At 44.7% G+C, this 21,177-nt stretch overlaps 1 protein-coding gene across 2 annotated transcripts in view; it reads right to left on the bottom strand.

Annotated features, from left to right (window-relative positions):
- LOC110496656 (alpha-catulin) overlaps nt 1-10,346 on the bottom strand; it is a 118,950-nt gene extending 108,604 nt beyond the window's left edge. Inside the window, exon 1 of one of the 2 annotated variants that reach the window (XM_036953442.2) lies at nt 9,953-10,346. In XM_036953442.2, the coding sequence (XP_036809337.2) occupies nt 9,953-10,048 (96 nt within the window). In that variant the 5' untranslated portion in view covers nt 10,049-10,346. The remainder of the gene's footprint in view (nt 1-9,952) is intronic. The other variant, XM_090209224.1, reaches the window with a different exon arrangement.
- Nucleotides 10,347-21,177: the final 10,831 nt, after the last annotated feature.

Below are 21,177 nucleotides of genomic sequence, written 5' to 3'. Positions count from 1 at the left end.
AAAACTGATCCTAGGTCAGCACTCCCTACCCAGGCCCCCAGGCTGGGGTCTCCTCTCCCAGGTTGGTCTGAGGCAGCAGGCAGGCAGTTAGCTCCACTACAGATAATGAGTCTGGCTATCAGCCACCAGTCACTGGCCGACAGATGAGAGAAACTGCACTTACCTCCCCATTATCTCAGGTGAGAGATCCCTTCTGGCTAATGACTAAACTAAAACCAATGAGCAGGAGGAGGGTAAAATGGCACCCCACACACAGCAAGGATGTGCTGCCCTCCATAACACCATTCCTGGAGAGGCACTGGACTCTCATCATGCAGTATATTATTACATCTTAATATTATTTTACCTTTAATTAACTAGGCAAGTCAGTTAAGAACAAATTCTTATTTACAATGATGGCCTACCCCGGCCAAACCCGGACGACGCTGGACCAATTGTGCGCCGCCCTACGGGACTCCCAATCACGGCCAGATGTGATACAGCCTGAAATCGAACCAGTGACACATCTTGCACACAGATGCAGTGCCCAAGAAGTCAACTGATGAACATCTGGGAGTGGTAATGACTCCCTTAATAGCCGGAGTGGGAAGAGTGATCGAGGGAGGAGAGAAGGGACTGTGGTTATAGCAACTGGGTGGGAGGGGAGGAAATTGCAGAGAAAAAAGCTCTCTGGCTTCAGCCTCACACAGAAGCCTATTATGAGAGAACCAACCAACAGACGAAGGCCTGAACTCACATAGCCAGCCTGAAGTCAACTGTGAAATAATTGATCAGATATTGTATTAACCACATTTGTTTCACTAAAGCTAAACAAACGTCATGATGAGGGAACCGATTACCATACACAAGCGCACACGACCACACACACACACCTTTGTCTCTGAGGAGGTGTATCGTATGGTAATTGTTTGTGGTTTGCCTTAAGGCCATGGAGTCATTCATCTTTATTACAGTCATAGCTAGAAGAAGCAAATCTGTTAAGTTCTCTATAGGTTGATGCCTCTGCTGTCTGTCTACTGCATCACCTGTGTGTCAGTCCACTGCTGGGATGGGGACATTACTAGCATAACTGATATGCTGGTTAAACAGAGCATATTCATCTGGATTCTAGGTTAGTACATTACTGCACAGGGTGGTTAATGCCACCATAAAACTCACAATTTTCATTTTCACGTGAAACATTACAGGATAGATGGTCTGGACTGGAGCACGCGGGTACCAGAGATGAATTAGATGAAAAGATGGAGAATTTTTCAGAACAGGTTTTTCGTGACAATGCAGCTCTGTAGCATTTTACCTCTTTATTCTGAGATGTTAGAAGAGTTATTTGACAAAGTAGATTTTAAAAAGTGGTAAAAGCGTTGGGCTAGTTACCGAAAGGTCGCTGGTTCAAATACCCAATACTGCAAAGTGAAAAATCTGTCGATGAGCACACATTTCACTGCACCTATATGTGATAATAAAACATTTAAAATGTATACAAAAATAAATACTGAAATCACTGAAGGCTGCCACTGAGGTTTTGTTTAGGTAATACATCTTAAATGTTATTCCAGATGATAAATAAACAAAAGAAAAGCTCAATTTCTTCTCAAACCTTTTGACCCTATTTTGTATTTATTATGGATCTCCATTCGTTCCTGCCAAGGCAGCAGCTACTCTTCCTGGGGTTTATTATGGATCTCCATTCGTTCCTGCCAAGGCAGCAGCTACTCTTCCTGGGGTTTATTATGGATCTCCATTCGTTCCTGCCAAGGCAGCAGCTACTCTTCCTGGGGTTTATTATGGATCTCCATTCGTTCCTGCCAAGGCAGCAGCTACTCTTCCTGGGGTTTATTATGGATCTCCATTCGTTCCTGCCAAGGCAGCAGCTACTCTTCCTGGGGTTTATTATGGATCTCCATTCGTTCCTGCCAAGGCAGCAGCTACCCTTCCTGGGGTTTATTATGGATCTCCATTCGTTCCTGCCAAGGCAGCAGCTACTCTTCCTGGGGTTTATTATGGATCTCCATTCGTTCCTGCCAAGGCAGCAGCTACTCTTCCTGGGGTTTATTATGGATCTCCATTCGTTCCTGCCAAGGCAGCAGCTACTCTTCCTGGGGTTTATTATGGATCTCCATTCGTTCCTGCCAAGGCAGCAGCTACTCTTCCTGGGGTTTATTATGGATCTCCATTCGTTCCTGCCAAGGCAGCAGCTACTCTTCCTGGGGTTTATTATGGATCTCCATTCGTTCCTGCCAAGGCAGCAGCTACTCTTCCTGGGGTTTATTATGGATCTCCATTCGTTCCTGCCAAGGCAGCAGCTACTCTTCCTGGGGTTTATTATGGATCTCCATTCGTTCCTGCCAAGGCAGCAGCTACTCTTCCTGGGGTTTATTATGGATCTCCATTCGTTCCTGCCAAGGCAGCAGCTACTCTTCCTGGGGTTTATTATGGATGTCCATTCGTTCCTGCCAAGGCAGAAGCTACTCTTCCTGGGGTTTATTAGTTCCTACCAAGGCAGAAGCTACTCTTCCTGGGGTTTATTATGGATCTCCATTTGTTCCTGACAAGGCAGCAGCTAGTCTTCCTGGGGTTTATTAGTTCCTGACAAGGCAGCAGCTAGTCTTCCTGGGGTTTATTAGTTCCTGACAAGGCAGCAGCTAGTCTTCCTGGGGTTTATTAGTTCCTGACAAGGCAGCAGCTAGTCTTCCTGGGGTTTATTAGTTCCTGACAAGGCAGCAGCTACTCTTCCTGGGGTCCAGCAATATTAAGGCAGTTATATACAATAGAAACATATTACATGACATTTCATTGTAAATAAATATTTGTTATTAACTGACTTGCCTAGTTAAATGTTAAATAAAATATATTTTTTAAAAGAACACATTAAGGGTGTCCAATCAGGCCACTAATATACTATCACATATCTACAGTACAAAATCCATATGTACGTGTGTGTAAAGTGCTTGTGTTAGTGATGCGCGGGTTGACGCAAGGCGGACAGGGTCATTAAATATTGTGTGGCTGAAGGGCGTGTGGAATAAAGAGAAACAACACCTCAACAAAATGTAGAATTATTGTGCAATTTATATCGGCTACAATGAGGTTTTTCTTCTGCTATTACTGCATAAACCTGCACGTTAGGAATTAACTGCATGCACCAAATAGCCTACATAGTCTTCATCAGGGAGAGTAATTAGAAAACATGTGGGTTTTTGCTAACCGAATTACAAAGCACAAAGCAATATTTCTTGAACTTATAGAACTTACTGAACTCCAAAATTAAATATAAGTATTGATATTAGTTGGCAGGGGTCATTACATCAACATTAGTGTTTGATGTATTTTCTGATACCTTTTAAGACTTTTTCTGGGTAGATGTTTTCTAAAAGACCCCTTTTCCATCTGTTTATCCAGAAATCACAAAGCCTTTCCTTATGCCTCATTTTTAAGATGGAACATGGTTGGAAAATGTATCTATGCCTTAATTTCCCACAAATACAGACTATTAGCTTTCATCTGACACCCAATTTCATATGTTCCTATGAACTTCAACTGTCAGTGCTAATGGGTCCTTTTCCATGGAAATGCCCGAGGCGTTTAAAATGTTCCCAGATGAGATCAAAGACTCAGGCGTAATTTGTAATTTTGTGTAATTTTTTCCCTTTCTTCCCACAAGACTCATACCACCACCACCACACATCCAGTTAACACAAAGACCACCATGTTATGTCTATACTGTATCACAGGAACTTTTGTTAAACCAAACACACACCTCAAATATATAGCCAAAGACCAGAACTATTATTTGACTAATCATGGCTTCAAAACAGTAATCGGATGTGAAAAGGAAGCAGAAAAACTAGATTTAAAAAATCCCTAATTACCCACCAGCCTACTGTGTGGACCACATCACAGGTAAGGCTTTACAAAGAGCTGGTTGAGACTCATTCACTTTGCATTCCCTGTGCCGTGTGTATGATGACGGGTGAATTCTGCCCCACGATCAGAGGTAGGCTCTTCATCACCGTGCATTCAATATGCCATTGGAATTTTAACAAAGGGTCGACTTCAAAACAAAGACAAAATGCACCATTGCATAGATATGAGAGAGACCTGTTGAAAGACAAACAAAAGGGTTTCTTAGTTTTGACCTGGTCCTGAGAGGTGCCACAGTGACGGAGGATGCAGACAGACAGGCAGGTTGTCGTAGCCCTGTGTGTGTGTGCATGCATGATGCAGGACCATAGAGATACAACATTGTAGCCATAGAGATACAATACAGCAGTGTTCTATATTATTTCGTTCTGAGAATGTATAAAAGTGTTCTATTTTATTCTGTGGTTATAGTCGTGTGCGGTCGTGAGTAGGCCCATGAGTACGTCTCCCTCCCAGCTACTAACAAGCCCTCTGATCACATGCTGGTGGGAGTGGAGCTGATAACAGAACAGAGGCTGTGAGAAGTTCAACGTCACAACCTACAGACAGGGTGGAACGAGCCTCATAATAACCTTCCCAGGACATTTCTCAGTGATACTGGCCTTTCATTTCCTCACAGATAATCATCCCCCCTCCTCACAACCCCACTCCCAAAGGAGAGACAATGCAACGCAGCTGGACCTCCCCTTCTACTTCTGTCCTCCACACAACAGAAACCTCTCACTGCAGGGAAACAAGTGTATCAACTACACTCTCTGGCAGCCTAGCGGCATGATTATCCCCGATGGCATCATCATCATCATCAACAACAACCGCAACAAGCAAACATTGATCAATATGGAAAAAACATTTAACCGAGAATTTCTGTGTTGCAAATGGTTGCTATGGGGATTGTTCCACAGGAAACTTTTTTTTAAAGAGACTGTTGTACAAACATTGTCCTTGACGCTTTGTTACATCTAAAAACAGATTGTGAATGTCATTATAGTGCGCTCACACATGATCATCCATCCTCACAACCGGAGAGAACTTGAAACAAACATGATTACGTTCAGTGGCTGTGCAATGTGCATTAACAACAATAACTCTGCTAGCTTTTGAAATGAGTTGGTATGAAAAAGTTAAGCTAGAGAAGTCCTTGAATCTTATAGCATTCCTTGAGGAAGGCAGAACCATTGACTGGTCATTTTATCAATATTGTCACACCCAAATCAATTAGCGCATGACAAGTTAAGCAGTCCTCCAGGACTGTTTCCAGGTATGGGCGTTTCAAATCGTGTTTAGTGGACAAATCGTGTTTAGTGGCTTGGTCGTTCGCAACGACGTGATGTGTCAATTCTGTTCAAGGTGGAAGCAGATCGACTTTTCAGATTTTGAGTGGGCTTGGCTTTAACTAAGTGTTTGACCTTCTTCTTCGCAACCTTTGTATCCGAGTCTATAGACAAAGCCCGTGGGCTTGTTTCTTGATCAAGTGGGCCCTGGATAGGGTGTCGAGTGAGAGCGGGAGAGATTTGAACTTTAACTTCCTTGCTATGGGTGTTAATTCCTGCGGCCCTGGTGTCTGGTAATTCCCCGTCTAGTCCTTGTGACTTATCTTTTACGCTTTTCTCAAATGTTTCTCTCTTTAGTTCTTCACGCAGTGGAACTTCTGGAGAACATTGGTCTACGTTTTGATCGTCCTTCAACCCTTTGTCACCCTTGTGCTCTGACACTTTGTGTGGGTTGGGTGAAGGAACGTAATGAACAGATCGATTGTAGCGGTTGTCGTTTTGATGGCGACGTACTTTAGTTATTTCGACCGTGGAGGTTATTGGAATCATGGTTTCGTGGTAGAAACTGTTGTTGTGCGTCATCTCTTAACGCTCCAATACCTGTTAACGCACCCTCTAACTGGAGTGAGTGCTCCTGGTCAAACTTCAAAACCGAGTGGTCAGGGCTCTTAGCGTTGCAAACTTTTGATGCCTCAAAAGCTGTGCTTGCAAGCTCTCTGAGTTGTAAGATAGGCAAGCCAATGTGGGCTGCAGGGCCCAAGTAGGTAATGAAGGTGGGATACAGGTTCGACAGGAACATTTGTTTAAACGGTAACAGGTCTTCCATACCTGTTTCAGTGAGTAGGCCAAAGTAAGCTGAACGAAGCCTATGATAGTAAGCTTGTGGGTGTTCATTCTGAGCTTGTTTGACCGTGTTAGCCAGTGAGCTATTGTGTTTGCGAGTCGCAGAACCACTGAATTCTAATTTCAAAGCTGTGGCAAGTTTAGCGTAGTCATTTAGCACGTGTTGCTGTTGTAGACGAATGAACCTCGTCACGTGTTTATTCAACGTTCGCTTCAACAGGTACACCCTGTCAGAACCCGTAGCGTTCGGGTAGCCATCAAACACGTCCTCTATGTCAGCTAGGAACGTCTCAGTATCGTTTGGCTGACCTGGAACGGGGTCAAAGGTGGGAAAATTCTTGAAGAGTTTGTCAAGGTATTCCGCGTCAAGCTGGCCAAGAGGAGAAACCAAGCTTTGGCTTTGTTGGCCAAGAAGCGCCATATTACTCAGTGCCGAATGGCCGAGAGGAGAAGACTGAGGGACACATGATGGAGGCAATGTCTGAAACAAATCATCTTCACTCCTTTGAGTACAGGGCTCCGGTTGCTTGGCTGGACAGTCACGCTGTAGAGCGTGACCATTCTGGACTTCCTCCAGATGGTACCTACGGGTGGTATTCTGCTGCTTTGCAGAGTCCACTTGAGCGCTTAGAGTACTGATTTTGGACACGTGAGTGTTGCACTTGCTCCTTTCGGTCTCAAACTTATCTGTCATGGTTTGCAGATAGAGGTCTTGAGTACGAAGCGAGAGATTCAGTGATGAGATTTCTTCCGCTTGCTTAGAAATCAGGATTTCCATCTTCATCACCTGAGTTCTCTCAACATTCATTTGGTCAGCAACTTCAATGAGTTCTGCTGATTTGTCATCTAACTTAGTCATTGTGTTCATCAATTGATTTTCTTTGGTCTGCAGAATTTTGAGTAGAACCGTGTTACTCTGAGTAACGTTCAACTAAACTGCCTGCATGTTATCAAATTGCGCGCTCCTGTTTGTAGATAAATCTGTTGAGTTATCTAGTTTGGAGTGGACAACATCGTATTTAGTTTTGGCTAAATCGAGTTGTTCCTGAGACAACGATTTTGTTGAAGAGTTTCTGCTCGTTCATCGTCATAAATATTTGCAATTACTTTTAATTGTTCAGATTTCAAACGCAGTTCCTCGACTAGCAGAATGTTTTCATTTCCTGCTTTTGTCAATAGTTGCTCAGTTCTCTCCACCTGTCCCCTCATGTTAGCCATGTCTGGCACGTGCTTCATCTGTGCACTGTGGTATTGGACCGATGCCACATTTTTATGGCGATACATCAGTGGGGAGAACCATCACAAATCTTGTGTTTGATGGTTGATTTTGGAGAGCGTTCGCAATTTCAGCTGTTTTTTCTCTAATGGCATAATTAGGGTTGGTATCGCTGCTGAGGTCAGAGATCAATCCTTTTATGGGTGGAGGTTCACTAATTAGCGGAGGAGTGGTGACCACCTCCTTTGATAGCTTGTACATTATTAGAAAAATTTAGAGGAAAAATGTTCCTATTTTTTGTTTTCAAAGTATGGGTTTGGAATTCATTGGAAGCTGCAAAGACAAGTTTAATCTATTTATAGATGTTGACGAACTATCAGTACTGTACCAGTAATGTGGAAGTTGGACGTGAATGAATTTGCAGAAGCAAATTGAATGAATTAATCAATGCCAATGATTAATCCTACCTGGGTAGGCTATCTGGGTATTCAACTTTAATTAACCTGAGAAGTTGCTTCATCTAGGTTAATATGAGAAGTTTAAAAGTGTCTCATTTGATTGGAAGAACATTAAGTGATGTTCAACAATTTAACTTATGAAATTGAATTAGAAGATAATCAGTACAATCTCCATTGATTGGATATCATAAGTGTAAACAGTAGATCAAATGTTGGGAACATTCAACACTGTGGCACTTCTCCCTAAGGCCGAAACCACATGGGATTCACACTGGGGCGGGGCTTTTGTCAGTACTGGATTACTGAATGGTTTTGCAAAAAACACATTTTAGTGATTGATCAATTTAATGATAAATCAGACCTGTATAGGCTATTTGGGAATTAAACTTTAATTAACCTGAGAAGTTGCTTCATCTAGGTTAGTTGGGAAAAAGTTTACAATGTCTTATTCAAACATTTAAATTGAACAACAATTTCATGTGAATCAGATAACTCTGATGTGTAGACTTTCCACTGTAGAGTTTATGTCATCTTATCATTGATGAGAATGTCTCAGATGACAACCGAACTGACATCATATTCATTAAGTACCACCGCATATAGTAACCCCCCCCCCCCCGGGGTCTTGGCTGATTTCTTTTGATTTTCCCATGATGTCAAGTAAAGAGGCACTACGTTTGAAGGTAGGCCTCGAAATACATCCACAGGTACACCTCAAATTGACTCAAATGATGTCAATTAGCCTATCAGAAGCTTCTAAAGCCATGACATTTAGTGCATGTAAACTTCTGACCCACTATAATTTTTATACAGTGAATTATAAGTGAAATAATCTGTCTGTAAACAATTGTTGTAAAAATGACTTGTGTCATGCACAAAGTAGATGTCCTAACGGACTTGCCAAAACTATAGTTTGTTATCAAGAAATTTGTGGAGTGGTTGAAAAACTAGTTTTAAATTACTCCAACCTAAGTGTATGTAAACTTCCGACTTGGGTGTGGAGTGCAATTGAGATTTTGTCATCTATGGATCTGTTGAGGTGGTATCTATTATCTCTCTCCCTCTCTCATTCCCCCCATTGCAAGCTGACCATGTGACTAGCTAGAATTGGAAATCAGCCTGGAGGTCACATCAGGGAATAACAGGCTAGTTTTTACATTGAAACAAGCTATTTCAGAGAATCTGATTATGTTATTGATCTGATCTGGACAAATCCTATTCTTCAAATGGGGATATTACTCTTTGTGTAATCTGAGAAATGTAGACATAATTTGCTTATAGCTTTCTCTAGAGAACTACAATAGCCTAAGAACCGGCTGAGCAGTCCTAGACCATATGCTTTTAACCTGCAGAAGAGCAGGTGCTTTATGTTTACCTGATGAACACTGAATTATCTGAGACTTCAGAGAATGGTAGGTATGGCAAAAATGAGACGTTGATTGAAAACCAAAACATGTGTCAAATTAGCCTACTAATTAGTGGGTGGGGTCAACACTGTTCTGGAAGTCAGCTCAATGGGAAAAAACTATTTCCATGATATTCAGAGTAACTTTCTGTACAATCCTACATGTGCATCGGCTCTTAGCATTGTTCCAATAGGTGGAGAAAAGTAACATTTTCAGTTCAGAGAATAATTGTAACTTTTTAGATGTTTGGGTCAGTCCTCCTGTGCACTAATTAGAAAAGTTAGGATATGCAGGGAGAAATGTTCACAGACCATTTGATAAACTACAACTAACTGCAACGAAGGCTAACTACACTGTAATCAAATGTAGGCCCAACTTAAGTGAAACCGTTTCAAAAACACCATTCAGGGCAAGTGATACATTGTTTCCTCTTTTTGGAAGGCTACCTTTTGAAACGTCCTTGTGTCCACACATTCTTTCCGTAGTTGGTCCCCATGCAACGAAATCAGTTTTGAAACTTTTGACAGCTAAGGACTGAAATTAGACACATTTTAACTGTTTAACTGCAACACTTTACGGCTTGAGTTTAATATTTTGCTATCAGATTTCAAACCATTTCAACAACATAAACGCAGTTGTATCAATATAGGCTAATTCAACCGGCTATAGCAAACTTCCATGTCTGAATAGGCTGGTTTTAAAACCGACAACTGGAGAGCAATGCAATCTCTCCTTCAATCGACAATAGCGTAGCCTGGTAAATTAAACATAACAATTCGTCCTTTTATAGTATTAACAACAAAGTTTGAAGTAGCTCGTTCTCGCGCAAAAACTCACCTGCGAGACCAATGGGACAAGTGTTTGTTCCACAGAACGAGTTTTGATTTCCAGTCCGGAATCAAAGTTCCCACTGCCGCAAGGAGATGAAGCCATTCCCGCCGACCTCTTTATTGCACGATTCACTATTGAGTTACCGCTACCTGGCGTAACGTTTCAATAAATTTGGGCAATGTCTAAATCTTTGGGATTTCTTCCTCTAGTTACACGATCGACTGACTGCCCCTCTAAAAAAACCATGCCGTTGTAATCCACTCGTGTTGTGCTGTGTTCCGTGCGTCCGCTAATGTCCTTGTAGTTAGGCTACTCAACTACGGCAGACCGAAAGGGGACTGCAGCAACTAGAGAGTGGGTTTGCTATCCAGGACTATAGCCGTATGGACAGGAACTGACTGACACATGAGAGAGCACACTGAGGACGTGGGGCAGTTTTACCCTCTAATTTACATAAATAATTTCAGTTTGTTTTAAACTCGTACAAAAGTGGTATATTTTCCTCATAGCCTATAGCCTACCCTAACAGTGTTTCGTTATGGCATAGTTATCCATTGACAGGGATAACAAAAACCACTATGTGATTATATATTCCATGACTCTTGGACAGCATGGAAAGTATTTCTACACTGAACAAAAATATAAACACAACATGCAAACATTTCTCTGATTTTACTGAGTTACAGATTATATAGGAAATCAGTCAATATAAATAAATTAGGCCCTAATCTATGGATTTCACATGACTGGGAATACAGATATGCATCTGTTGGTCACAGGTACCTAAAACAAAAGGTAGAGGCATGGATCAGAAAACCAGTCAGTATCTAGTGTGACCACCATTTGCCTCAATGCAGTGCAACACATCTCCTTCTTTGCATAGAGTTGATCAGGCTGTTGATTGTGGCCAGTGGAATGTTCTCCCACTCCTCTTCAATGGCTGTGCGATGTTGCTGTATATTGGCGGGAACTGGAACATGTGGTTGTGCACATTGATCCAGAGCATCCCAAACATACCGAATGGGTTTACATTTCAGGTGAGTATGCAGACCATGGGAAAAACTGGGACATTTTCAACTTCCAGGAATTGTGTACAGTTCCTTGCGACACATGGGGCAGTGCATTGTCAGGCTGAAACATCAGGTGATGGCAGCAGATGAATGGCACAACCATGGGCCTCATGGTATCTCTGTGCATTCAAATGCAATTGTGCTTGTTGTCCGAAACGTATGCTTGCCCATACCATAACCCCACCTCCACCAAGGGGCACTCTGTTCACAACATTGACATCAGTGAACCACTCCCCCGCACGATGCCATACACACTGCACTCTTTGGTTCTACCCACCAGTGTCGTCAGTAGACCTGAGCTCCCAGGGCTTCAGCCCCGGATGTTTTTTTTTGTTTGTTTTTTACAACTCACTTTAATATGAGTTTCCGTAACCACACATCACTTGCGCTATGCAGTATTACATTTATATAATAGTATTACATTACATTTTTTTGTTTATTTTATGGCTTGCCTCAATACATTTATTTTGTGTGCACGAACAGCCTCAAAAAACTTTGCAGAAGACCAAAACAAACAATGAAGTCACAAAATGTCGTCATAATATATGCGCAAACTGTTCCAAACCTTTTTCCGTCCCTCTCCTCACCCCTACCTGGGCTCGAACCAGGGACCCTCTGCACACATCAACAACAGTCACACACGAAGCATCATTACCCATCGCTCCACAAAAGCCGCGGCCCTTGCAGAGCAAGGGGAACAACTACTTCAAGGCCTCAGAGCGAGTGACGTCACCGATTGAAACGCTATTAGTGCGCACCACCGCAAACTAGCTAGCCATTTCACATCAGTAACACGGACGCCTTAAGCCAGAGGTTTGTGCAGGATTGGTGGTAGCTAACTAGCTAGTCTCCCTCAGCATAAGGGTTGGTGGTAGATAACTAGCTACTCTCCCTCAGCATAAGGGTTAGTGGTAGCTAACTAGCTAGTCTCCCTCAGCATAAGGGTTGGTGGTAGCTAACTAGCTAGTCTCCCTCAGCATAAGGGTTGGTGGTAGCTAACTAGCTAGCCTCCCTCAGCATAAGGGTTGGTGGTAGCTAACTAGCTAGTCTCCCTCAGCATAAGGGTTGGTGGTAGCTAACTAGCTAGCCTCCCTCAGCATAAGGGTTGATGGTAGACTAGCTAGACTCACTCAGTTTAAGGGTTGGTGGCAGCTAACTAGCTAGTCTCCCTCGGCATAAGGGTTGGCTAATGCTAATAAGCTAGAGTTAGCGCTCAGCACCCTAAAGCTATTGGGGTGTCAATTATTTAATTAACAGTATATTTAGTGAATAGGAAAGCTAAGGATGCTGATATACAGTAAGTCATGATATTAAGAAAAATGTTTATTTCAAGCGAGTGTATTTTTGGGGTTTTATTTCTATAGTTTCGGTGGCAAGTAGCCTAGTGGATTGGGCCAGTAAATGAAAGGCTGCTGGATCGAATCCCCGAGCTGACAAGGTAAAAATCTGTCGTTCTGCCAACTGAACAAGGCAGTTAACCCACTGTTCCCCAGTAGGCTGTCATTGTAAATAAGAATTTGTTCTTAACTTTCTTGCCTAGTTAAATAAAGGTTAAATTTAGCTTGGCTGGCTAGCCACTTTGGTAGCTACTGGCTGGCTAACGTTTTTCTGACTGAAGCACATACTGTATTTTCTGACAGGGTCACAGTGCCCACCTGTGGAATGAAGCTGAACCCTGTTTACAATTAGCATTGTTGTGGTAGAACTGACTAAATTAAAGGAGTCATAGAAGTCTTATAACCTATTCCATTCCACAAGTTGGTGGTAGCTAACTAGGCTCATGTCTGTTATTTCCATATAGGCAATTTAAAACAAAAATACGTATTATTAAATTGTTGAAATTATTAAATTGATATTTTATTTGTATTACTCTTTTTATTCACTTAGCTACTTCCTTTTTCCATTGTTGTTGCAGGTACAACCCTAACTCTGTAAACAAGGGCACCCTCATTGACGTCATCCTGACCAACTGGCCCTCCAAATACACCTCCGCTGTCTTCAACCAGGATCTCAGCGATCACTGCCTCATTGCCTGTATCCGCTACGGAGCCGCAGTCAAACGACCACCCCTCATCACTGTCAAACGCTCCCTAAAACACTTCTGTGAGCAGGCCTTTCTAATCGACCTGGCCCGGGTATCCTGGAAGGACATTGACCTCATCCCGTCAGTTGAGGATGCCTGGTCTTTCTTTAAAAGTAACTTCCTCACCATTTTAGATAAGCATGCTCCGTTCAAAAAATGCAGAACTAAGAACAGATATAGCCCCTGGTTCACTCCAGACCTGACTGCCCTCGACCAGCACAAAAACATCCTGTGGCGGACTGCACTAACATCGAACAGTCCCCGCGATATGCAACTGTTCAGGGAAGTCAGGAACCAATACACACAGTCAGTCAGGAAAGCTAAAGCCAACTTCTTCAGGCAGAAGTTTGCATCCTGTAGCTCCAACTCCAAAAAGTTCTGGGATACTGTGAAGTCCATGGAGAACAAGAGCACCTCCTCCCAGCTGCCCACTGCACTGAGGCTAGGTAACACGGTCACCACCGATAAATCCATGATTATCGAAAACTTCAACAAGCATTTCTCAACGGCTGGCCATGCCTTCCGCCTGGCTACTCCAACCTCGTCCAACAGCTCCCCCCCCCCCCCCGCAGCTACTCGCCCAAGCCTCTCCCGGTTCTCCTTTACCCAAATCCAGATAGCAGATGTTCTGAAAGAGCTGCAAAACCTGGACCCGTACAAATCAGCTGGGCTTGACAATCTGGACCCTCTATTCCTGAAACTATCCGCCGCCATTGTCGCAACCCCTATTACCAGCCTGTTCAACCTCTCTTTCATATCGTCTGAGATCCCCAAGGATTGGAAAGCTGCCGCAGTCATCCCCCTCTTCAAAGGGGGCGACACCCTGGACCCAAACTGTTACAGACCAATATCCATCCTGCCCTGCCTATCTAAAGTCTTCGAAAGCCAAGTCAACAAACAGATCACTGACCATCTTGAATCCCACCGTACCTTCTCCGCTGTGCAATCTGGTTTCCGAGCCGGTCACGGGTGTACCTCAGCCACGCTCAAGGTACTAAACGATATCATAACCGCCATCGATAAAAGACAGTACTGTGCAGCCGTCTTCATAGAAGACTCGCTTTCGACTCTGTCAATCACCGTATTCTTATTGGCAGACTCAGTAGCCTCGGTTTTTCGGATGACTGCCTTGCCTGGTTCACCAATTACTTTGCAGACAGAGTTCAGTGTGTCAAATCGGAGGGCATGCTGTCCGGTCCTCTGGCAGTCTCTATGGGGGTGCCACAGGGTTCAATTCTCGGGCCGACTCTTTTCTCTGTATATATCAATGATGTTTCTCATGCTGCGGGCGATTCCCTGATCCACCTCTACGCAGACGACACCATTCTATATACTTCCGGCCCGTCCTTGGACACTGTGCTATCTAACCTCCAAACAAGCTTCAATGCCATACAGCACTCCTTCCAAGGCCTCCAACTGCTCTTAAACGCTAGTAAAACCAAATGCATGCTTTTCAACCGTTCGCTGCCTGCACCCGCACGCCTGACCAGCATCACCACCCTGGATGGTTCCGACCTTGAATATGTGGACATCTATAAGTACCTAGGTGTCTGGCTAGACTCTAAACTCTCCTTCCAGACCCATATCAAACATCTCCAATCGAAAATCAAATCAAGAGTCGGCTTTCTATTCCGCAACAAAGCCTCCTTCACTCACGCCGCCAAACTTACCCTAGTAAAACTGACTATCCTACCGATCCTCGACTTCGGCGATGTCATCTACAAAATTGCTTCCAACACTCTACTCAGCAAACTGGATGCAGTTTATCACAGTGCCATCCGTTTTGTCACTAAAGCACCTTATACCACCCACCACTGCGACTTGTATGCTCTAGTCGGCTGGCCCTCGCTACATATTCGTCGCCAGACCCACTGGCTCCAGGTCATCTACAAGTCCATGCTAGGTAAAGCTCCGCCTTATCTCAGTTCACTGGTTACGATGGCAACACCCATCCGTAGCATGCGCTCCAGCAGGTGTATCTCACTGATCATCCCTAAAGCCAACACCTCATTTGGCCGCCTTTCGTTCCAGTTCTCTGCTGCCTGTGATTGGAACGAATTGCAAAAATCGCCGAAGTTGGAGACTTTTATCTCCCTCACCAACTTCAAACATCTGCTATCTGAGCAGCTAACCGATCGCTGCAGCTGTACATAGTCTATTGGTAAATAGCCCACCCATTTTCACCTACCTCATCCCCATACTGTTTTTATTTATTTATTTTTCTGCTCTTTTGCACACCAATATCTCTATCTCTACCTTTACATAACCATCTGATAATTTATCACTCCAGTGTTAATCTGCATAATTGTAATTATTTGCCTACCTTCTCATGCCTTTTGCACACAATGTATATATAGACTCCCCTCTTTTCTGTGTTATTGACTTGTTAATTGTTTACTCCATGTGTAACTCTGTGTTGTCTGTTCACACTGCTATGCCTTATCTTGGCCAGGTCGCAGTTGCAAATGAGAACTTGTTCTCAACTAGCCTACCTGGTTAAATAAAGGTGAAATAAAAAAAAAAAAATTAAAAAATTGTCGAGAGGTTAACCTACAAGTAAGCGTTTCATTGCACTGAGTACTACCCTGTTTATCATGTGTATATGACAAATAAACAAACTTGAACTTAGAATTGAAGGAAAGACAGAAATAGAGGGGAAAAGATGGCCAGCGTTGTGGTTAGGTTGTATGCGAACACAACATTGAAAATGCATAGGCACTTAAGTTGTGTCCTCAAATGTTATTTAATCCAAAAAGCTTGCATTAGCTGATAGAACTGATGAAATAAAGTGTATCATAGAGGTCTTATTATTTAATTCTTTTTTTTTGGTTCATGTCTCTTTATAGTCATATGACCAAGGGGCTATGCAGCTTTTTATATGTTATGTTTGGAGTTGTGTTGCGCCGATATTTGGACACTTGACTTTTTCTTCACATTTCAGTTGCCCTGGTCGTGTCAGTATACAGTAACTTTACAAGAGCAACTTCCCCTAAAAAAACAACTTCACGTTTAGAAAACAGCTTATGTGTAAGGGCGTTCGTCTGTAGGAGGAAGAGAAGCGGACCAAAGCGCAGCGTGGTGGTTATTCATGTTTTAATAAATCACTACACATGAACAAACTAACAAAAACAAGAAATGTGAAAACGCAAAACAGTCCTATCCTGTAACAAACACAGTGACAGGAACAATCACCCACAAACACACAGTGAAACCCAGGCTACCTAAGTATGATTCTCAATCAGAGACAACTAATGACACCTGCCTCTGATTGAGAACCATACTAGGCCGAAAACATAGAAATGCCCCAAAACATAGAAAAACAAACATAGACTGCCCACCCAACTCACGCCCTGACCATACTAAATAAATACAAAACAACAGAAATAGAGGTCAGAACGTGACAGTACCCCCCCCCCCAAAGGTGCGGACTCCGGCCGCAAAACCTTGACCTATAGGGGAGGGTCTGGGTGGGCGTCTGTCCGCGGTGGCGGCTCTGGCGCGGGACGCGGACCCCACTTCACCATTGTCTTAGTCCGCCTTATTGTCCGCCTCCCTGGCTTACTCACCATGGCCACCCCTCTCAATGACCCCACTGGACAGAGGGGCTGCTCGGGACAGAGGGGCAGCTCGGGACAGAGGTGAAGCAGCTGCTCGGGACAGAGGGGCAGCTGCTCGGGACAGAGGGGCGACAGCAGCTCGGGACAGAGGGGCAGCTGCTCGGGCGGCCCCTGGCTGACTGGCGGCACCTGGCTTACTGGCGGCCCCTGGCTGACTGGCGGCCCCTGGCTGACTGGCGGCCCCTGGCGGCGCTGGCGGCCCCTGGCTGACTGGCGGCGCTGGCGGCCCCTGGCTGACTGGCGGCGCTGGCGGCCCCTGGCTGACTGGCGGCCCCTGGCTGACGGGCGGCGCTGGCGGCCCCTGGCTGACTGGCGGCGCTGGCGGCCCCTGGCTGACGGGCGGCGCTGGCGGCGCCGGGCAGACGGGAAGCTCAGCTGGCGCTGGGCAGACGGGAAGCTCCGGCAACGCTGGAGAAGAGGAAGGCACCGGCAGCGGCGCCGGACAGGCGGGAGGCTCCGGCAGCGGCGCCGGACAGGCGGGAGGCTCCGGCAGCGGCGCCGGACAGGCGGGAGGCTCCGGCAGAGGCGCCGGACAGGCGGGAGGCTCCGGCAGCGGCGCCGGACAGGCGGGAGGCTCCGGCAGCGGCGCCGGACAGGCGGGAGGCTCCGGCAGCGGCGCCGGACAGGCGGGAGGCTCCGGCAGCGGCGCCGGACAGGCGGGAGGCTCCGGCAGCGGCGCCGGACAGGCGGGAGGCTCCGGCAGCGGCGCCGGACAGGCGAGAGGCTCCGGCAGAGGCGCCGGACAGGTGGGAGGCTCCGGCAGCGCTGGAGAGGAGGAAGCCCCTGTAAGGATGGGCCGGAGAGACAGCCTGGTACGGGGGGCTGCCACCGGAGGGCTGGTGCGTGGAGGTGGTGACGGATAGACCGGGCCGTGAAGGCGTACTGGAGATCTTGAGAGCAGGGCTGGCACCAACCGCCCTGGCTGGATCTTCACCCTAGCCCGGCAGATGTGGGGAGCTGGGATGTAGCGCACCGGGCTAAGCACGCGTACTGGGGACACCGTGCGCACAACTGCATAACACGGTGCCTGACCAGCACCACGCCCGCCACAGTTAGCACTGCTAGGAGCACTGTAGTGCTGAGATGGCACAGGACGTGCAAAGCTAGGGAGATGCACAGGAGGCCTGGTGCGTGAGGCTGGCACAGTCTTCACCAGACCCCTCGCACGCACCTCAGGATGAGTATGGAGAGCTGACCCCGGTGCCATTAAATTCCTGACACGCTCCGTCGGGCGAATGTCGTGCCTCATGCACCAAACCAGCAAGTCCCTCATATCACTCTCCTCCAATTTCCCCATTAACTCCTTCACAGTCTCTGCTTCGCTCACCTCCAACACCAGCTCTGGTTCTGAGCTCCTCCTTGGCTCCTCACGATAAACGGGGGGAGTTGGCTCAGGTCTGACTCCTGACTCTGCCACACTCCCCCTGTGCCCCCCCCAAGAAATTTTTGGGGGTGACTCTCGGGCTTCCATCCGCTCTGCCGTGCTAGTTCCTCATAATGCCGCCTCTCTGCTTTTGCTGCCTCCAGCTCGGCCTTGGGGCGGCAATATTCTCCTGGCTCTGCCCAGGGTCCTTTCCCGTCTAGAATCTCCTCCCAAGTCCATCTCTCCAAGTAGTGCAGCCTCTCCCACTGCTGATTTTGCTGCTGCTGCTGTTGCTCCTCCTGCTGCTGCTTTTGCTGCTGCTGCTGTTGCTCCTGCTGCACCAGTCGCTTCTCCTGCTGCCTCTGTTTACCACGCCGCTTGGTCCTTGGTAGGTGGGTGATTCTGTAAGGGCGTTCGTCTGTAGGAGGAAGAGAAGCGGACCAAAGCGCAGCGTGGTGGTTATTCATGTTTTAATAAATCACTACACATGAACAAACTAACAAAAACAAGAAATGTGAAAACGCAAAACAGTCCTATCCTGTGACAACAAACACAGTGACAGGAACAATCACCCACAAACACACAGTGAAACCCAGGCTACCTAAGTATGATTCTCAATCAGAGACAACTAATGACACCTGCCTCTGATTGAGAACCATACTAGGCCGAAAACATAGAAATGCCCCAAAACATAGAAAAACAAACATAGACTGCCCACCCAACTCACGCCCTGACCATACTAAATAAATACAAAACAACAGAAATAGAGGTCAGAACGTGACACTATGTAGCATCGATATGAAGCGGAAACATTTATTCTACTGTCAAAATTGACCACAAAGTGTAAATAGGATAATTTTGGTTGTAAAGTCAGTCTAAATTTTGTGAGACTTATGGTAGTGACTGCATCACACCACCTGATTGTAATGCCTGTGGTAAATTTGGGTTGACTTTGGATAGCCCTATGGGGTTAATTGGGGATCATCGGTAAATTACACACAATGCACATGGGACAATATGTTACAATTCCAATAGCTCCAAATTCCAATGACTTTAAAACCTCAAACCTACTATGAATTGTAGAAATTCATATACAAATATGGAAAGCATTTAATGAGAAAACTAAAAGGTGTGCAACATGAAAATATTGTCTAATTTACATTGTGTAATAGCCCTGGAGAGTTAGGTCGCACACCAGCCAACTAAATCATTTTGGGCTAACTATTCATACCTGTGAACACACACAAGACACCCACATCAAACTACACCCCAAAACCAATTGATGTGGCTCTCGTAAGGCGACAATGTAAACTCAGATTTTTGGATATAAATGTGAACTTTACCGAACAAAACATGCATGTATTGTGGAACATGAAGTCCTATGAGTGTCATCTGTTTAGATGACCCAAATACAGGCTCAAACAAGTTACCCCAGTATCCCCTTGACCATTTTGGATTGGAAAACTGAAGAAGATGATGAAGAGACACCAGAAGAACAGAACAGGCCATAATAGAAGAGGATAGACAAAGGAGACAGTAACAAACAAGAACCTGAGACAATAATGTTTCATCATATTTGCATACTGTTTTACCCACTTCATATGTATATACTGTATTCTAGTCAAGGCTCATCCTATATAACTACTGCTTTACACACTTTTCTTATTCATATACTGTCCATACTGTCTATACACACTATTTCAGATATTTATTGATTTATTTCTTTAAACTTTTGGTGATTTGTGTATATTGTTTTGTTAGGTATACTGCACTGTTGGGAGCTAGAAACAAGCATTTCGCTTTACCTGCGATAACGTCTGCAAAATATGTGTACCCGACAAATTAAATTAGATTTGTCGGATTTTGACAGCATCAGACAAGACACAGACAGCAACAGACAAGACACAGAGAAAGTGACAGAAGAAGGCAGATGGAGAGAGAACAGAGGTGGGTTTAGCACACAGTAGACCAGCAGTAGACTGTATCATTTCAAGCTATTCTATAGATTCAAATTAGTTGTATTTATTTACACAGATTATAACAGGTGAAATACAGACATTGGAAAAGTAAAACATGGTTGACAAAATATTTTCAGGGGAGGGGAAAATGCCTGTGAAATTACTATTAAAACAATTGTTTACTTTTACACTTTTTAAAACCAGGAAAGGACAAGAGAGGAGGGTAGACAAGAGACAGCGACATAGAATACTAAGAGACAACAACAGATGAGAAAGTGTGAACACACACTCACTTAAAGCTGCTCTATGGATTCTAATTACTGCACTGTGTGTGTGTGTGTGTGTGTGTGTGTGTGTGTGTGTGTGTGTGTGTGTGTGCGCGCGTGCCCATGTGTGAGAGAAAGAGTGTTTGGGTACTGTGGGATTCTTGAATCAGTTTGGCTCATTGGACAGGTAAGAATACATGTGTGAAGTTGTTGATTGGTTTTTGGCGATACATTGTAGATGTATGTGTTCCAGAGTAGAGTGTAGTGTTCCAGAGTAGAGAGACCCATAATAGCTACTGTAATTGAATACTGCTGTGGAAGGTGAAAGTTACCTGAAAAATGTCTAATCACGCAATGTTTATCTCAAAGTGCACTAAATTAATGCATTTAACTGTTGAAATTCCATTTTTATGCTGGGGGAGAATGCCCCTGAACCCTCCTACTGATTTTTGCCTAAACCACAATATCTTCAAATCCTATTAACTCCCTACTAACCATCATGTTTATATAGTGGATACAGAACAACCACATCTCGTAGTGCTTTGGTTCTACCCAACATGTTTATATAGAGGATGCAGAACAACCACAGCTCTCAGATCAGCCGTCATAGAATCTACTGGGCTGAATGGAATTCGAGTGAGATTGGATGCTTGAACATGCTTGAACACTGGATTGTGTGTTAAACTTTGACGATGTACGGGGCTTTTGCTTATTAGTCTATTCTACAATTCAGGGGTTATCATAAAGTTCAGAGTTATCTTATGCTTTGCATTTATCAAGAACAACATCTCCTACATTTACAAGTGATCAAAAACAGGAGGCTAACAAGTTCAAAAGCACTGCAATTACAATGTAGTTCGTGTAGAGTTGTCCT

Source organism: Oncorhynchus mykiss, chromosome 18, assembly GCF_057628025.1.
Source record: "Oncorhynchus mykiss isolate SJ-2025 chromosome 18, ASM5762802v1, whole genome shotgun sequence".
In the NCBI taxonomy this organism is placed as follows: Eukaryota; Metazoa; Chordata; class Actinopteri; order Salmoniformes; family Salmonidae; genus Oncorhynchus; species Oncorhynchus mykiss.
Note: the sequence above shows the minus strand (reverse complement) of the source record. Positions and strands in the feature narration are given on the sequence as shown.